General features: G+C 45.3%; 2 protein-coding genes across 4 annotated transcripts in view; one reads left to right on the top strand and one right to left on the bottom strand.

Moving 5' to 3' along the window:
• The window catches only part of LOC143786094 (hemoglobin subunit alpha-3-like), a 223,423-nt gene that overhangs the window by 62,654 nt on the left and 141,517 nt on the right, over positions 1-19,252 (bottom strand). For all 3 annotated transcript variants that reach the window (XM_077275304.1, XM_077275305.1, XM_077275306.1), the window contains exon 2: positions 3,271-3,448. Coding sequence is in view for 2 of the 3 variants with exons in the window: in XM_077275305.1 (XP_077131420.1) it covers positions 3,271-3,290 (20 nt within the window). In the remaining variant the exon portion in view is untranslated. The remainder of the gene's footprint in view (positions 1-3,270; positions 3,449-19,252) is intronic.
• LOC143786091 (hemoglobin subunit alpha-5-like) lies at positions 1,587-3,145 on the top strand. The gene is made up of 3 exons (XM_077275300.1): positions 1,587-1,744; positions 2,179-2,383; positions 2,944-3,145. Exons 1-3 carry the CDS (start codon positions 1,650-1,652, stop codon positions 3,070-3,072), a joined length of 429 nt encoding a protein of 142 aa, XP_077131415.1. The 5' UTR covers positions 1,587-1,649; the 3' UTR covers positions 3,073-3,145.

Raw genomic sequence — 19,252 nt, 5'->3', positions numbered from 1 at the left:
AATGGTAAAAAAAAAAGAAAAATGCTTTCAGACCTGAAATAATGCAAAGAAAACAAGTTCATAATCATTTCGAAACAACAATACTAATGTTTTAACTCAGGAAGAGTTCAGAAATCAATATTTTGTGGAATAACCATGATTTTTAATCACAGCTTTCATACGTCTTGGCATGCTTTCCACCAGTCTTTCACACTGCTTCTGGCACAAAAATGTAAGCAGTTCTTCTTTGTTTGATGGCTTGTGACTATCCATCATCCTCTTGATTACATTCCAGAGGTTTTCAGTGGGGTTCAGGTCTGGAGATTGAGCTGGCCATGACAGGGTTTTGATGTGGTGGTCTCTTAATTTTTGCCAGTGCTGTATATAGGAAGGTAGGATCCTGCCGTAATTAAAACCACAAGAGGCTGAGGGGCAGAGTGCTCAGTCAGAGATTATGTATACAAATAACAAAAGACTGATCCAAACAGAAGTCAGGTGTGTACAGGTGCTTACTAAGAGTAGCGCTACAGAGTGTTACTTTATTTTATGTTATATATGGAGATGGCTACTCTTAGTGGCAGAGTAGCCTCAGGAGCAAGGCTACTGTCCAATGGTGATTTCCTGAAGACGCTTCGCCTGGGAATACTCAGCAGCTATGCCCATGTCTACAGTAAAAGGCACCATGTGCACACAGCCTTAGCCACATCATTTCAGTGAAAATAAACTATCTGAATCTCTTAGAAGAATTTGCCGAACCTGGCAAATTCAAATATGAAAACGTTTGATTATCTCCAGTAACTATGTTAGGCTTAGTCCCATCTACAGAGGTCACCATGTAGTCAGCAGACAAGCCCATACCATTTGATCATACTGTATATAACGTTCCTCAGCTCCATATTCATAGTCTATATAGCATTAATGAAGTTCACATTTCATGTATTCAGCATTCACAATTCACATGGCCAATGTACTTAGCGCGCTTTGTGGGTGTCTGTATTTATTTTTCGGCTTCAGATGAAAGTCATTTTCTGCACATTTCTACGCTATCATGTGTAGCTGCCAGACTTAGACTGCCATATATACACCTTTATAGCTTTACAGATGAGAACGTAACTGGCAAAAGGATGAGTTCTACAAACACCAGAGGTTATAATGAATTGTAGTTATGAAGCTTCTGGCTTATTCTTCACCTCAAATCTCCAAAATGGCATTGTATCTGCTGGTATATACTTCTGTAATGAAAAATCCTAAAGGTAGTTGTACCCTTCAGTATGAATCCTACGCTATATTGATAAGGCTTACACATATAACACATGCAGACATGCCATAGATGGAAATCTATAGATTGTGACCGATGATTTATGACTTTGAATAAAGTTGCCTAGTTACAATTATAGGAATGATTCGGCATATACGGTTATCACTCTGGTACTGTATGCAGCGTGTTATCATACAATGCTGAGGTAGCAACTTATATCATTATTGTGACATTAGCAGGCGCTACGAAATCCCTGACATAATTGTTTTCCTATACAGATAAGCCAATGGGTGTAACTCAAAAAAAGGGGTGGTATCTCATGTTGTTATGGGGTCTGTGTCTCTTTAAAAGTGCAGGTCCAGGCCAGCACATTAGGTACCGTCCAGTCTATCTGCACTAACCTGAACCAATCATGACTTTCTCTGAAGCTGAGAAGGCTGCCATTGCCTCCCTGGCATCCAAGATTGCTGGCCATGCCGATGCCATTGGAGCCGAGGCTCTGGAGAGGTAACACCAACTTGTCGTCTTCTCATACATACTAATGATTCCTAATGACTTTTCTCTTAGCATTTAAAGAGGTATTAGATCAAATTTAACTCTAATGTTTAGACAGGGTACAATTACGTATATATAGTTGAAGTGTTACTTTATGAATACCCAATAATTGACCATATAGTTCTTTTCTGTGCTCTTTTCTTTTGGTTATTAGTCATGTGTGTCATACTACCTGTCTGCATAATATAACCTTTTTTACACATACTATAGTAAAGATATCTTGATTTATTCTATATTAAGTCTAAATATCACTGGTTGGAAGAAAATTGCTTTCTCTAACATAAAGTGGAGATTTCTTTAGCCATCACAGATATGTAACCAATGACCTAGTACAGCATCACAATGCTATTTATTATCTACATTAATCATATGTTCTTTTCCCGCAGGATGTTCTTGAGCTACCCTCAGACCAAAACCTACTTCAGCCACTTCGACCTGAGCGGCGGCTCCAAGGATCTCCACAGCCATGGAGGAAAGGTTGTGAAGGCCATTGGCAATGCTGCCCAGCACCTGGATAACATTGACCAAGCTCTGTCCACCCTCAGTGACCTTCATGCCCAGAAGCTCAAGGTTGACCCTGGCAACTTTAGGGTAAGAAGCCCGGTCATTTATCCATCTAATTACATGACAGATTACAAGTAAAAATTGTCTAGTTTGTAAACGTTACACTTAGCTTAGACACAGACATATTTCGGTCAATATTTGACATCAGTATTTGTAAGCCAAACCCAGGATTGGGGGCACAACACAGATGAGATGCAGATCTTCCCTTTACAGTTTTTCTCTCTAAGTCCCATTTGGCTTACAAATACCGCCCGAAATATTACTGTGTGAATGAGGTCTCATCTGTATTTTACATGCCAGGTCATCACCTAACTGAGTGTTTCTGCTAATTTAAAGGTGTGCTTAAAGGCTCATGCAGACATCCCTGCAAATGGGTCTAAGGCCGCTGCTCTCCGGACTGGAATGTGCCAGCCTCATAGAAATAGATGAAGCTGGCACGCTCCGGTTGGGAGACCACCGGCCAGTCCGGTCTCGGACCGATTTGTGTGGACGTCAGAATTGAACCTTTACAAGTCATATGTTTAGTAAATGTTGTACTGAGTGGTAATACATGGAGCATTACTAATAAAGATTTGTTTCTCTTGTAGCTGCTGTCTCACTCCATCCAGGTGACTCTGGCTGCCCACTTCCCTAATGAATTCAACGCCGTCGCTCATGCCGCCTGGGACAAGTTCCTCTCCATTGTGTCCTCCGTCCTGGTGTCCAAATACAGATAAACTGGACCTCAGCCTGATAACTGGGTGTTAACATGACTTTATGAGTTAGTTAATAAAACCCGTTTCATCAGCACATACTTGTTTGTTGTCATTATGGGTCAACAGTGAACAATGATTCTTGGTTTATCGGCCTGGGTGCAAAGGTATAATCTGCAGTAATGGCTGTTATTACAATATTATTTTGTTAGCCAAACTTACTTGTCACAATAATAATCCATATTCTCGTGACCAATCTGCAATAATAGCTTACTCCAAGCTCAGTATACAGGTTCTGTATGGGAGATGGATCCATATACTCTCCATATACCTCAGCTCTGTTCCGTGTAAGGCACATATTATCTCTTAGAAGTAATGCTCTTCCTTTTAGGAGAGATACCTGCATAATACAGTATGAGATAATGCTGCATGTTACAATTTGTTTTCTTACCAATTCATACATACATAAAATTGTGGGCACACAAAGGTATCTTATGGGAAAATAAAGAACAGAGTGCTCCAAATTTTCACTGTGCCCAATGGGGATCTATGACCATGTTAGTTCCAATGTATTGCACTTAGCAGCTCTATGTATCACTTGCACAAAAGATAGTACATGTCCTGGTGGACTCACTGCCAGTGGCTCCAAGTAATCCAGGAATTCAAAGATTAGGACATAACACAAAAAATAATAAGCATTTAAGGTGTAAACTTTTTTTTGTAGCTCCAGAGTCATAAATTATGTTTTTACCCAAACAGCATTTTACCACTGTAACGGGGACCACTATTTCCTGAAGGAAACTCTGGCTCAAGTTACATTAGACTCATAAAGTTGATAAAAAAAAGTTTGCAAAAAATGTCTTACCATTTTCCAAGTACTGTCCTACTCTTTGAATTTCTAGAGTATATATGTGAACAGTGGTGTACACAGAAATCATAAGATCCATAGCAGAAGTTTTAATTGGGTACAGCCCCCCCCAAAAAAAAAATATATTCAGCAGGGTCATAGAAGAGCATGTCTCACAAGTTTGTCGCCGGTACAAAGTAATTTTCCTCCTATTGAAGCCTCTAGATTTATTGCTCCCATAGAGTATGATGTCAACAAAAGCGTTGGTCCCAAACACAGTATGATTCACCCACAGAAAGTTCTTCCACAGTACCCTCCATATGTATTCTGATACGACCCTACCGTACTCACCTTCAACCCCCCCGGAAAAGTATGATGCCCCAACTATGACACCCACACAGCCCTCCATACAGAATAATGGGCCTCCATACAGTATAATGACACCCACACAGAATGATGGCCTTAACTCAACCTTCCACACTGTATAACGGACACCTCTAGCCCTCCAAACAGCATAATGGCCCAAGACAGCCCTACACACAGTATAATGGAGAACACACAAACCTTCACAGGGTTTAATTGCTCGCATACAGTATAATGGCCCCCACAGAGCCTTCTGAACAGTATAATGTCCCCTATATAGACCTGCAAACAGGACAATATACCCACACAGTCCTCCAAACAGTAACCCTTCAAAAAGTATAATTGCTCCCACATAGTCCTCCAAAAAATATAAAGGTTCCCATATATAATGGGCCACACATTGCTTTCCACAGTATAATGGCTGTGACATTGCCCTACATATAGTATAATGAGCCCCACATGGCTTCCATACAGTATAATGGGCCCACATTGCTTTCCATTCAGTATGTTGCAGCCCCCTAGCCCTCCATACAGTATAAGGGTCCCAACAATGTTTTCATTGATTAAAAAAAATTAAAATAAATCCTCACTTCTCCTTCTTCCCCCACTATTCCGGTCTCTAGCGTGTGTTCTGCAGCTCTTCACTGCTGGGCAAAGCGGGTGTATACTGTATAATTTAGCATAAATCACCACTCAGGACAGTAAGACAGCTGTGTGTTAAGCCATATTATTGATTAAAGGTGTATTTCCCTTGGATCATGTTGTCACCTATGATATCTTTTATATAGACAGGTGTCTGAACGCTGGGACCTGAAACAATCATCAGAATGTGACAATTTTATTCTCATTAAAATGAAGTTTTACATATTTCTATGCCCTATACCAAAGCATATAATTCTTGTCCCTTCACCCATCCTCACAAAGCTGATTAGAAATGTATTGATTCTAAAGTGGTCACGCCAGCTTAAACGAACTTTATCATCTCGTGTCTCATCAGATTGAAGTTTCCTGAGAATCGACCACTTTCCATCACGCTCATATACTTTCTTTTCAGAAATGTTGAGAGCTTTTTCCTCATATAAATCAAATTGTTCTCGCAATTCTATCAAGAACTTCACTAATGATTAGAGAACTTCAGCAATTTCCATAATCAATTTCCATCTTTTGCACATACTTGTTCACTTGGTGAAATCTGAGCAGTACCGTTCCCCAAAACTGTGCCATGAATGCTGTTTCAAGTCTTCTCAAGTTGATGAGTATACCTCTAACTTATGCTTGTGTAGCGCCCCCACTGCCGCAGGGCCGAGGGGTACCAGGTACCGGGCCTCTGAGTCTCTGCTCTGGGGTTGTCACGGTGGCTAGACCCGGTCCGTGACCCTGCTGAGGGGCGTACAGTAATAGATGTGGATAGTGGTGGTGGTGCGGTGCAGTAAATAACGAGGACACCAGGTTGCAGTCTCTTTACCTCTTTACTGAAGATCTCTGGATCCTCAATCCGGAATACGGTTAACCAGGCTGCGCAAGTCTGGCCGGTCCAATGGCACCTCCAGAGTTCTCTTTGCAGGTGGAAATCTGTGCCTTCCTGCTAGCGCTATGTGTTGTGGTCCTTCCCTGCTGTGCTTACGGAAAGTCCCCACAACTGTTGTGTCTGTTTCTTAAGTTCCCTCACAACTCGATTAGATGATGTTCTGCTAATCTTCCGTCCCTCCCTGATGTTACGGTTAGGACGGCACCCGTATGACGGGTAGGCTCGGAGCTCTTCCGGGACCCTAGAGTCGCCCCTCTCCACAGGTTGCCCCCTATGTCTTCGTAGGTGATTTAGGTGAGACAGCCCGCCTATGACTGACTGTCCTGCCGTTGGTTTGAAGTATTGCTTGAAGCTAGATGTATGAATACTTCCTCGGCGTTCCGGCCGCCGGTTGTGCGCCTCAGTAGGATGTTGCCTCGGTCTCACAGCACGACTCCTATTGGTATTCTCCTTGTTGCTTTGATCTCGTTTCTCACTCAGCACAATCTATCTCGCTTCTAATCCTTCCTTGGGCACCGCCGCTATGCTGAGCAGGCACGGTCCCGTAACGTTCTCTCAAGTTGCCAGGCCTCTGTCAGGATCCCACCCCTGACAGGGGCCCTACCGAATCTTCCCCCACAACACCCTCTGCCACAATGTGTTGCCTGGTTCCAACCCAGTCAGCTTTCTCCCTAACTTCCTGCCTGACCCCCAGTTTTACCAGTATGTGAGGAGTGGCCTAATGAATAGAACCCTTAGCTCCCCCTGGAGGCCCGACTGTGAAATGTCTTGGTGTCTGTGATACCTGGTCAGATGAACTCCTTCAGTGCCATCAGACGTACCATAGCTCCCCTTAGTGGCGGAGCCACAGTACTGCAACAACCAGGACTCTGGGGCGCTGCACTCCCCCCCGGTTAAATCCAGTACTCCTGGACTGGGAAGAAAACAACAATACAGGTTAGCAAAAAGACATACAATTTTGAAAATGCAATAACAATAAGTAAGCTTGAACAGAGCTTCCCTTTATGGGAGGTGAGGACACTTGAACGTTACAAACATGGTTAAACATTATAAATTACAGGCTATAAATAACTCCTGTTACCCAATCGGGTATTCTACTTAGTGCAAACTTTTGAATAACAAGTTGACATTGCCTTTAAGGACGTATACTCCCTATCCACTAAAGACTTACTTATAAAACATTATGAAACTGACTTCTTCTTTAAGGGCGTGCAAGCTGACCCACTAAAGAATTATTCTGAACATTATAATATTAATTAACTCTTTCTCTTTCATTCTCCTTCGTTGAATCTGCAGGACCGCCTGTCCTAACCGCTCCAGGCCTACTGCCTCTCCTTTCTTTTACAGGACCGCCCCTTTCAGCCCGGGCCTACTGCCTTTTCAACTACTATACACAGTATAGAACATAACATTTACTTTCGGTTTGAAATCACTGAGCCATCCTTACATGGCTCCTAAGAGGACTCGCTGACTAACCCCGTACGGGTTCACTTTCTGTCCTCATTCTTCTATCAACATTATCAAACATTCCTTACAATCAACTAATTGGATACATATAACTTTTACATGTAAGCATCATCATCACTTTCCTTTTTATCAAAACATTATTGCTATCTATCTGTCGTAAAGCAATACCATTCTTTAAGTGCAACAAGTGAACATCCCCTTTAAGAGGGGACCAAGTCTTTACGAGGTAGCACATCTTCTCAAGCTACCAGTCCATACTCAGCAAAGGCTCCGGTGCGGTATCTTCACAAAGAGTCCTTCTTTAAGTAAAACCAGTAGGGAGCACCTTTAATAAGGTGCAAACTATTTACAAGCAGTTTGTATCATGCACTGTTCATGATTGCGGCAGTTCTTAATAACGAAGAAGAAAATAGAAAATAACCAAAAAGCAGTAGGGATCCCGGGTCAACAAAGGGATCCCTTTAAGAATAACCCTGAACAGGTTTAGCAGCAAAACAGTAGAACAGTAACTATTTACATTCTCATGGTATCGAGGTTTATCCTCATAGTAGGGTGCACGACATCAGCCAAAAGTGGACACCTCCTGATGCGGTGCCAGTGTCAATAGTTGGTCCCTCGGGTGCAGTCAGACCACCTGATGTCTGGATTTGAAGGCGGACTCTAGCCCCCAGCTCAGTTGCTGCAATAAGACGTACGGCGGCAATAGTAGTAAGGTGTTGTGAATTTGGATTTTGGGCTCCCCCGGTGGCCGCTTGTGGAATTGGACTTGTCATCCTCTTTCCTGTTTCACCTGGTTCCATCAGTAGTGGGTGTCGCTATTTAAGCTCATTTCTCTGGTGGTTTCTTGCCGGTCAACAATGTTATCTGATGCCTCTCAGTGCTTGTTCCTGCTTCTAGACTACTACTAGATAAGTTGGACTTTTGTCCATGTTTTGTTTTGCCTATTTGTTCCAGTTCACAGCTGAAGTTTTGTTACTGTGTCTGGAAAGCTCTCGTTGATCAGGGATTGCTACTCTGGCGTTATGAGTTAATGCCAGAGTTTAAGGTAATCTCTGGATGGTGTTTTGTTAGTGTTTTTCTGCTGACCATGAAAGTATACTATCTGTCTTCTGCTATCTAGTAAGCGGACCTCAAATTTGCTAAGACTATTTTCCTGCTGCGTTTGTTGTTTCATCTGAACTCACCGTCATTATATGTGGGGGGCTACTGTCTTCTTTGGAATATTTCTCTAGAGGTGAGCCAGGTCTTATATTTCCCTCTGCTAGCTATTTAGGTCTTAGGCCAGAGCTGGGCATCTAGCTATAAATAGGAAATGCTACCTGGCTATTTCTAGTTGCGCGGCAGGCTTAGTTCATGGTCAGTATAGTTCCATCTTCCGAGAGCTTGTCCCTCTATAGGCTTGCTATGATCTCTGCCTGCAGAGATCATGATAGTTTGACCGGCCACTAAAGTGTTAAAGACCCAGGTTGAGAAAGGAGAGTTATAAGAAGTCTGCTGGAATTTTTTTTTTTTTTTCTCCTCCAGTCTGCCTTGCTGCAGTCTTTTTTCTCTCTCTCCTCCTAATCTCTGTATGGCTCTGTGTGCACCTGACAATAATGGATCTCCAGAGTGTAACTGCGGGTTTGAATAATCTCATCACGAAAGTACAAAATTTACAAGATTTTGTGGTACATGCTCCGGTATCTGAGCCGAGAATTCCTTTGCCGGAGTTCTTCACAGGGCATAGAGCTAGCTTCCAGAATTTCCGAAATAATTGTAAGCTTTATTTGTCCCTGAAGTCTCGTTCAGCTGGAGACCCTGCTCAGCAGGTTAGGATTGTGATTTCCTTGCTCAGGGGTGACCCTCAAGATTGGGCCTTCTCATTGCCAGCAGGTGATCCTGCGTTACGCGATGTGGATGCGTTTTTTCTGGCCTTGGGCTTGCTTTATGAGGAACCTCATTTGGAACTTCAGGCAGAAAAAACTTTGATGGCACTATCTCAGGGGCAAGACGAAGCTGAAGTTTTCTGCCAAAAATTCCGTAAATGGTCTGTGCTTACTCAGTGGAATGAGTGCGCCTTGGCGGCAACTTTCAGAGAAGGTCTCTCTGATGCCGTTAAGGATGTTATGGTGGGGTTCCCTGTGCCTGCAGGTCTGAATGAGTCCATGACAATGGCTATTCAGATTGATAGGCGTCTGCGGGAGCGCAAACCGGTGCACCATCTGGCGGTGTCTATGGAAAAGACGCCAGAAAGTATGCAGTGTGATAGAATTCTGTCCAGGAGCGAGCGACAGAATTTTAGACGGAAGAATGGATTGTGTTTCTATTGTGGGGATTCTACTCATGTTATATCAGCATGCTCTAGGCGTACAAAGAAGCTTGATAAGTCTGTTTCCATTGGCACCATTCAGTCTAAGTTTATTTTGTCTGTAACCCTGATTTGCTCTTTGTCATCCATTGCCACGGACGCCTATGTTGACTCTGGCGCCGCTCTGAGTCTTATGGATTGGTCCTTTGCCAATCGTTGTGGTTTTGATTTAGAGCCTTTGGAGACTCTTATTCCTCTGAAGGGGATTGACTCCACCCCATTGGCTAATAATAAACCACAATACTGGACACAAGTAACCATGCGTATCAATCCGGATCACCAGGAGATTATTCGTTTCCTGGTGCTGTATAATTTACATGACGATTTGGTACTGGGATTGCCATGGTTGCAGTCTCACAACCCAGTCTTGGACTGGAGAGCAATGTCTGTGTTGAGCTGGGGATGTAAGGGTATTCATGGGGACTTACCTTTGGTTTCTATTTCGTCGTCCATTCCCTCTGAAGTCCCTGAGTTCCTCTCTGATTATCAAGACGTCTTTGACGAACCCAAGCTTGGGTCGTTACCTCCGCACCGTGAGTGCGATTGTGCCATAGATTTGATACCGGGTTGTAAATATCCCAAGGGTCGTTTGTTTAATCTGTCTGTGCCGGAACATGCTGCTATGCGGGAATATATAAAGGAGTCTTTGGAAAAGGGACATATTCGTCCATCTTCTTCTCCCTTGGGAGCTGGGTTTTTCTTTGTCTCGAAAAAAGACGGCTCTTTGAGACCATGTATTGATTATCGGCTTCTGAATAAGATCACTGTTAAGTATCAATACCCATTGCCATTGCTTACTGATTTGTTTGCTCGTATAGAGGGTGCTAAGTGGTTCTCTAAAATTGATCTTCGTGGGGCGTATAATTTGGTGCGGATCAGGCAGGGGGATGAGTGGAAGACCGCATTTAATACGCCCGAGGGCCACTTTGAGTATTTGGTCATGCCTTTTGGTCTTTCTAATGCCCCTTCAGTTTTCCAGTCTTTTATGCATGATATTTTCCGCGATTTTCTGGATAAATTTATGATAATATATCTGGATGATATTCTGATTTTTTCTGATGACTGGGACTCTCATGTCCAGCAGGTCAGGAGAGTTTTTCAGGTTCTGCGGTCTAATTCTTTATGTGTGAAGGGGTTTAAGTGCGTTTTTGGGGTCCAGAAAATTTCCTTTTTGGGGTATATTTTTTCTCCCTCTTCCATTGAGATGGATCCCGTCAAGGTGCAAGCTATTTGTGACTGGACTCAGCCCTCCTCTCTTAAGGGTCTTCAGAGATTTTTGGGCTTTGCCAACTTTTACCGCCGATTTATTGCTGGTTTTTCGGATGTCGTTAAACCACTGACTGATTTGACCAGACAAGGCGCTGATGTTGCTAATTGGTCCCCTCATGCTGTAGAGGCCTTTCAGGAGCTTAAGCGCCGTTTTTCCTCTGCCCCTGTGTTGCGTCAGCCTGATGTGAATCTGCCTTTTCAGGTTGAGGTTGACGCTTCGGAGATCGGAGCTGGGGCAGTGTTGTCGCAGAAAGGTTCCGACTGCTCCGTCATTAGGCCTTGTGCCTTCTTTTCTCGCAAATTTTCGCCCGCAGAGCGGAATTATGATGTTGGGAATCGGGAGCTTTTGGCCATGAAGTGGGCGTTTGAGGAGTGGCGCCATTGGCTCGAGGGGGCTAGGCATCAGGTGGTGGTATTGACTGACCACAAAAATTTGATTTATCTTGAGACTGCCAGACGCCTGAATCCTAGACAGGCGCGCTGGTCTTTATTTTTTTCTCGCTTTAATTTTGTGGTGTCATATCTACCGGGTTCTAAGAATGTTAAGGCAGATGCCCTTTCTAGGAGTTTTGACCCGGACTCTCCTGGTAATTCTGAACCCACAGGTATCCTTAGGGAGGGAGTAATTTTGTCGGCCGTTTCTCCTGATCTGCGGCGGTCCTTGCAAGAGTTTCAGGCGGATAGACCGGATCGTTGTCCGCCTGATAGACTGTTTGTTCCGGATGATTGGACCAGCAGAGTCATCTCTGAGGTACATTCTTCTGCATTGGCAGGTCATCCCGGAATTTTTGGTACCAGGGATTTGGTGGCAAGATCCTTCTGGTGGCCTTCCCTGTCACGAGATGTGCGAGTCTTTGTGCAGTCATGTGACGTTTGTGCTCGGGCCAAGTCTTGTAGTTCTCGGGCTAGCGGACTGCTGTTGCCCTTGCCTATTCCTAAGAGGCCTTGGACACACATCTCGATGGATTTTATTTCAGATCTGCCTGTTTCCCAGAAGATGTCTGTCATCTGGGTGGTCTGTGACCGTTTCTCTAAAATGGTCCATTTGGTTCCTCTGCCCAAGTTGCCTTCTTCTTCTGAGTTGGTTCCTCTGTTTTTTCAGAATGTTGTACGATTGCACGGTATTCCTGAGAATATTGTTTCTGACAGAGGTACTCAATTTGTGTCTAGATTTTGGCGGGCATTCTGTGCTAGGATGGGCATAGATTTGTCTTTTTCATCTGCTTTTCACCCTCAGACTAATGGCCAGACCGAGCGGACTAATCAGACCCTGGAGACATATCTGAGGTGTTTTGTCTCTGCTGACCAGGATGATTGGGTTGCTTTTTTGCCATTGGCAGAGTTCGCCCTCAATAATCGGGCCAGCTCTTCCACCTTGGTGTCCCCGTTTTTCTGTAATTCGGGGTTTCACCCTCGATTTTCCTCTGGTCAGGTGGAATCCTCGGATTGTCCTGGAGTGGATGCGGTGGTGGAGAGATTGCATCACATCTGGGGGCAGGTTATGGACAATTTGAAGTTGTCCCAGGAGAAGACTCAGCGTTTTGCCAACCGTCATCGTCGTGTTGGTTCTCGGCTTTGTGTTGGAGATTTGGTGTGGTTGTCTTCTCGTTTTGTCCCTATGAGGGTCTCTTCTCCTAAGTTTAAACCTCGGTTCATCGGCCCTTATAGAATATTGGAGATTCTTAATCCTGTTTCTTTCCGTTTGGACCTCCCTGCGTCCTTTTCCATTCATAACGTTTTTCATCGGTCGTTATTGCGCAGGTATGAGGTACCTGTGGTACCTTCAGTTGAGCCTCCTGCTCCGGTGTTGGTTGAGGGTGAGTTGGAGTACGTTGTGGAGAAAATTTTGGACTCTCGTGTTTCCAGACGGAGACTCCAGTATCTGGTCAACTGGAAGGGTTACGGCCAGGAGGATAATTCTTGGGTCAATGCATCTGATGTTCATGCTTCTGATCTTGTTCGTGCCTTCCATAGGGCTCATCCTGGTCGCCCTGGTGGATCTGGTGAGGGTTCGGTGCCCCCTCCTTGAGGGGGGGGTACTGTTGTGAATTTGGATTTTGGGCTCCCCCGGTGGCCGCTTGTGGAATTGGACTTGTCATCCTCTTTCCTGTTTCACCTGGTTCCATCAGTAGTGGGTGTCGCTATTTAAGCTCATTTCTCTGGTGGTTTCTTGCCGGTCAACAATGTTATCTGATGCCTCTCAGTGCTTGTTCCTGCTTCTAGACTACTACTAGATAAGTTGGACTTTTGTCCATGTTTTGTTTTGCCTATTTGTTCCAGTTCACAGCTGAAGTTTTGTTACTGTGTCTGGAAAGCTCTCGTTGATCAGGGATTGCTACTCTGGCGTTATGAGTTAATGCCAGAGTTTAAGGTAATCTCTGGATGGTGTTTTGTTAGTGTTTTTCTGCTGACCATGAAAGTATACTATCTGTCTTCTGCTATCTAGTAAGCGGACCTCAAATTTGCTAAGACTATTTTCCTGCTGCGTTTGTTGTTTCATCTGAACTCACCGTCATTATATGTGGGGGGCTACTGTCTTCTTTGGAATATTTCTCTAGAGGTGAGCCAGGTCTTATATTTCCCTCTGCTAGCTATTTAGGTCTTAGGCCAGAGCTGGGCATCTAGCTATAAATAGGAAATGCTACCTGGCTATTTCTAGTTGCGCGGCAGGCTTAGTTCATGGTCAGTATAGTTCCATCTTCCGAGAGCTTGTCCCTCTATAGGCTTGCTATGATCTCTGCCTGCAGAGATCATGACAGTAAGGTCTGTCACGTCTGGTTCAATCCCAGTTGAAGTAACAGATGACGCCCCCTCAGGTTCACATCGGTGAACGTTCCGAGCGTACCATCCTTGCGCATTCCGATGACGGGTGTAGGTCACCTGATCCCCCTTTTGCAACGGGTCACCATCTCGGCTGCAGCAGGGGGTTTTCATGTTGTGACTAGTAACGAAGACGTCAGTTGGTAGCCCCGGTTCCTGTATGGAGCCCCATCCCCTCTTCGGGTGAAAGGCCAACACAGTTCCCCGCTTTACCACGTCTTTCCTACCACGCGCAAGAGGTGGTCGTTGTACTCTCGGTGGGTCAGTTAATTCTGCCTCTTTTTGTCTTCTCCAATGTAGGATCAAACATTGTTTGTATTGTTCCCAGGTAAGCACAGCTAGGGTGAAACCTTCCTCCCGAGCTCCATCTGGTCCAATCCGGGGAGTGTCCCACTGGAGAATCACCCCGTCTGGGCCCACGTCTATGGGTTCTCCCATCCTGGTCGGCAGCGGTGGTACCAGCTTCCCCATTGCGTCGGGGGGTAACACCACTAGCTCTGCCGAGAGGAGGCGGCTTTTACTGGGGTGAGGGTCGGTCGCGAGAGCGGGATCGAGCGGGGGAGCAGGGGCGTCTTCCATACCTGCGCCTGATGTGATTCCACCGATGTCGATCCGGTCCACTAACGAGGACACTTGAGTCGGCTGCAGCCCGGACCGCGGCTCCTCCAATGCGGCCTCCGGATGCGGATCCGCCCTCCATGGTTCCTCCTCCGCTGGCTCCGAGGTCGGGATGGGTAGGCTCAGCTCCGTTGCCGGTTCCAAGGAATTCAGGTCCCTCCGCTGCAGTGGACGTGGGTCCGCCTCTGGTGAATGAGGGCAAGCCGGGATTGCTCCCTCCTCGTTCAGGCACTTGCTGTTCATCATCGCTGTCTGATAGTCGGTGGCAGTGCATGCACCTGACTCCGCCATTTCTCCGGGGCCGAGCTTCTCCGTCACCCACTTCCCGCCGTTGCAAATCAAGGGGTGGTCCTCTGCTTTGAGGCAGGTCCTCGCTTTGCAGCAAGAGGCGCAGGGGGCGGTCGCCGCTTCTGGCGCCACTTTGGTAGTCTCCTCCCATGGCACGCCCTCCTTCTTCTTTGGTGTAGCAATGGCGGCGATTTTTGGCGGGAACTTCTGGCGGCAAACAGCAATACACAATCCTCTCAATAAAGCACAGTCTTTGCAATAAAGTACAGTCCAAGCACAATAAATCACAGTTCCAAGGCACACATGACCTGATTCTTCAGGCTTAAGTAGATCCTGTTCGTGACGCCAAGTTGTAGCGCCCCCACTGCCGCAGGGCCGAGGGGTACCCGGTACCGGGCCTCTGAGTCTCTGCTCTGGGGTTGTCACGGTGGCTAGACCCGGTCCGTGACCCTGCTGAGGGGCGTACAGTAATAGATGTGGATAGTGGTGGTGGTGCGGTGCAGTAAATAACGAGGACACCAGGTTGCAGTCTCTTTACCTCTTTACTGAAGATCTCTGGGTCCTCAATCCGGAATACGGTTAACCAGGCTGCGCAAGTCCGGCCGGTCCAATGGCACCTCCAGAGTTCTCTTTGCAGGTGGAAATCTGTGCCTTCCTGCTAGCGCTATGTGTTGTGGTCCTTCCCTGCTGTGCTTACGGAAAGTCCCCACAACTGTTGTGTCTGTTTCTTAAGTTCCCTCACAACTCGATTAGATGATGTTCTGCTAATCTTCCATCCCTCCCTGATGTTACGGTTAGGACGGCACCCGTATGACGGGTAGGCTCGGAGCTCTTCCGGGACCCTAGAGTCGCCCCTCTCCACAGGTTGCCCCCTATGTCTTCGTAGGTGATTTAGGTGAGACAGCCCGCCTATGACTGACTGTCCTGCCGTTGGTTTGAAGTATTGCTTGAAGCTAGATGTATGAATACTTCCTCGGCGTTCCGGCCGCCGGTTGTGCGCCTCAGTAGGATGTTGCCTCGGTCTCACAGCACGACTCCTATTGGTATTCTCCTTGTTGCTTTGATCTCGTTTCTCACTCAGCACAATCTATCTCGCTTCTAATCCTTCCTTGGGCACCGCCGCTATGCTGAGCAGGCACGGTCCCGTAACGTTCTCTCAAGTTGCCAGGCCTCTGTCAGGATCCCACCCCTGACAGGGGCCCTACCGAATCTTCCCCCACAACACCCTCTGCCACAAGGTGTTGCCTGGTTCCAACCCAGTCAGCTTTCTCCCTAACTTCCTGCCTGACCCCCAGTTTTACCAGTATGTGAGGAGTGGCCTAATGAATAGAACCCTTAGCTCCCCCTGGAGGCCCGACTGTGAAATGTCTTGGTGTCTGTGATACCTGGTCAGATGAACTCCTTCAGTGCCATCAGACGTACCATAGCTCCCCTTAGTGGCAGAGCCACAGTACTGCAACGACCAAGACTCTGGGGCGCTGCACTTGAGTTCCTGATTCTTGGGTTACGTCTGTTTCGAGTTATTTTAGAGCAGGGGTCTCAAACTCGACTGGGTTTCTGGACCGCAATTTAGAAAAAATGTTAATTTGGGGGGCCACATTCTTTGAAGGACAAAGTGACATTTTTAGTGATACCATTTTTTCCATACACCTTTTGAACATTTTTGCCTTTTTTTTTTTACACTTTTTTTAGAGATTGTGTTGTTATGGATGTGGTGATAACAAATGTGCACTAATATTGTAGTTATGTCCCTATATTGTAATTATGTTTCCATATACAGGTCCCCATATTGTAGTTATGTCAGCATCCAAGACCCCATATTGTAGATATATCCCCATCCGGGCACTCATATTGTAGTTATATCCCCATCCAGGTTCTTATATTGTAGTCAAGACCCCATATCTAGGTCCCCATATTGTACATATGTCCCCATCCAGGTCCCCATATTGAAGATATGTCCCCATATACAGGTCCTCATATTGTAATTATGTCCCCATCCAGGTCCTCATATTGTAGTTATGTCCCCATAATGTAGTAATGTCCCAATCCAGATCCCCATATTGAAGATATGTCCACATCCAGGTCCCCATATTGTAATTATATCTCCATCCAGGTTCTCATATTGTAGTCATGTCCCCATATTGTAGTTGTATCCAGGTCTCCATGTTGTAGTTATGTCCCCATCCAGGTCTCCATATTGAAGATATGTCCCCATCCAAGTTCTCATATTGTAGTCATGTCCCCATATCGAGGTCTCCATGTTGTAGTTATGTCCAGATCCAGGTCCCCATATGGTAGATATGTCCCTATCCAGGTACCAATATTGTAGTTATATCCCCATCCAGGGTCTCATATTGAAGTCATGTCCCCATATCCAGGTCCCCATTTTGTAGTTATGTCCCCATCCAGGTCCCCATATTGTAGATATGTCCTCATCCAGGTCTCTATATTGTAGTTATTTCCCATCCAGGTTCTCATATTGTAGTCATGTCCCCATATCAAGGTCCTCATATTGTAATTATGTCCCATATTGAAGATATATCCCCATCCAGGTCACTATATCGTAGATATGTCCCCATCCAGCTCTCTATATTTTAGTTATATTCCCATCCAGGTTCTCATATTGTAGTCATATCCCTATATCCAGGTCCTCATATTGTCGTTATGTCCCCATAATGTAGTAATGTCCCCATACAGGTCCCCATAGTGTAGTTATGTCCCCATCCAGGTCCCCATATTGTAGATATGTCCCCACCAGGTCCCCATATTCTACATATGTCCCCATTCAGGTCCACATATTGTAGATATGTCCCCATCTAGGTCCCCATATTGTATATATGTCCCCATCCAGGTTTCCATATTGTAGATATGTCTCCATCCAGGTCACCATATTGTAGTTATATCCCCATTCAGGTTACCACATTGTAGTTGTAAACCCACCCAGATTCTCATATTGTAGTATGTCCCCATATGTAGCTATGTCCCCATCCAGGTCCGCATATTGTAGTTATACCCCCATCCAGGTCACCATATTGTAGTTATATCCCCATCCAGGTCTTCATATTGTAGTATGTCCCCATATTGTAGTTATTTCCCCATCCAGATCCTCATATTGTAGTTATGTCCCCATCCAGGTCATCATATTTAGTTATGTTCCCATCCAGGTTCTCATATTATAGTTATGTCCCCATCCAGGTCCCCATATTGTAGTTATGTCCCTATCCAGGTTCTCATATTATAGTCATGTTGTCCCCATATCTAGGTCCCCATATTGTAGTTATGTCCCCATCCAAGTTCTCATATTGTAGTTATGTCCCCATATTATAGTTATGGCCCCATCCAGGTCCCCATAATGTAGTTATGTCCCCATATTGTATATACAGTACAGACCAAAAGTTTGGACACACCTTCCCATTTAAAGATTTTTTTGTATTTTCATGACTATGAAAATTGTACATTCGCACTGAAGGCATCAAAACTATGAATTAACACATGTGGAATTATATACTTAACAAAAAAGTGTGAAACAACTGAAATTATGTCTTATATTCTGGGTTCTTCAAAGTAGCCACCTTTTGCTTTGCTGACTGCTTTGCACACTCTTGGCATTCTCTTGATGAGCTTCAAGAGGTAGTCACCGGGAATGGTTTTTACTTCACAGGTGTGCCCTGTCAGGTTTAATAAGTGGGATTTCTTGCCTTATAAATGGGGTTGGGACCATCAGTTGTGTTGTGCATAAGTCTGGTGGATACACAGCTGATAGTCCTACTGAGTAGACTGTTAGAATTTGTTTTATGGCAAGAAAAAAAGCTGCTAAGTAAAGAAAAACGAGTGGCCATCATTACTTTAAGAAGTCAGTCAAGTCAGTCAGTCCGAAAAATTGGTAAAACTTTGAAAGTGTCCCCAAGTGCAGTGGCAAAAGCCATCAAGCACTAAAAAGAACCTGGCTCACATGAGGACCGCTCCAGGAAAGGAAGACCAAGAGTCACATCTGCTTCTGAGGATAAGTTTATCCGAGTCACCAGCCTCAGAAATCGCAGGTTAACAGCAGCTTAGATTAGAGATCAGGTCAATGCCACACAGAGTTCTAGCAGCAGACACATCTCTACAACAACTTTTAAGAGGAGACTTTGTGCAGCAGGCCTTCATGGTAAAATAGCTGCTAGGAAACCACTGCTAAGGACAGGCAACAAGCAGAAGAGACTTGTTTGGGCTAAAGAACACAAGGAATGGACATTAGACCAGTGGAAATCTGTGCTTTGGTCTGATGAGTCCAAATTTGAGATCTTTGGTTCCAACCATCATGTCTTTGTGCGACGCAGAAAAAGTGAACAGATGGACTCTACATGCCTGGTTCCCACCGTGAAGCATGGAGGAGGAGGTGTGATGGTGTGGGGGTGCTTTGCTGGTGACACTATTGAGGATTTATTTAAAATTGAAGGCATACTGAACCAGCATGGCTACCACAGCATCTTGCAGCCGCATGCTATTGCATCCGGTTTGCGTTTAGTTGGACCATCATTTATTTTTCAACAGGACAATGACCCCAAACACACCTCCAGGCTGTGTAAGGGCTATTTGACCAAGCAGAGTGATGGGGTGCTAAGCCAGATGACCTGGCCTCCACAGTCACCAGACCTGAACCCAATCGAGATGG

The sequence above is a fragment of the Ranitomeya variabilis genome, chromosome 7 (genome assembly GCF_051348905.1).
Source record: "Ranitomeya variabilis isolate aRanVar5 chromosome 7, aRanVar5.hap1, whole genome shotgun sequence".
In the NCBI taxonomy this organism is placed as follows: Eukaryota; Metazoa; Chordata; class Amphibia; order Anura; family Dendrobatidae; genus Ranitomeya; species Ranitomeya variabilis.
The sequence above is the reverse complement of the archived record's forward strand: the minus strand, read 5'-3'. Positions and strand labels throughout refer to the sequence as shown.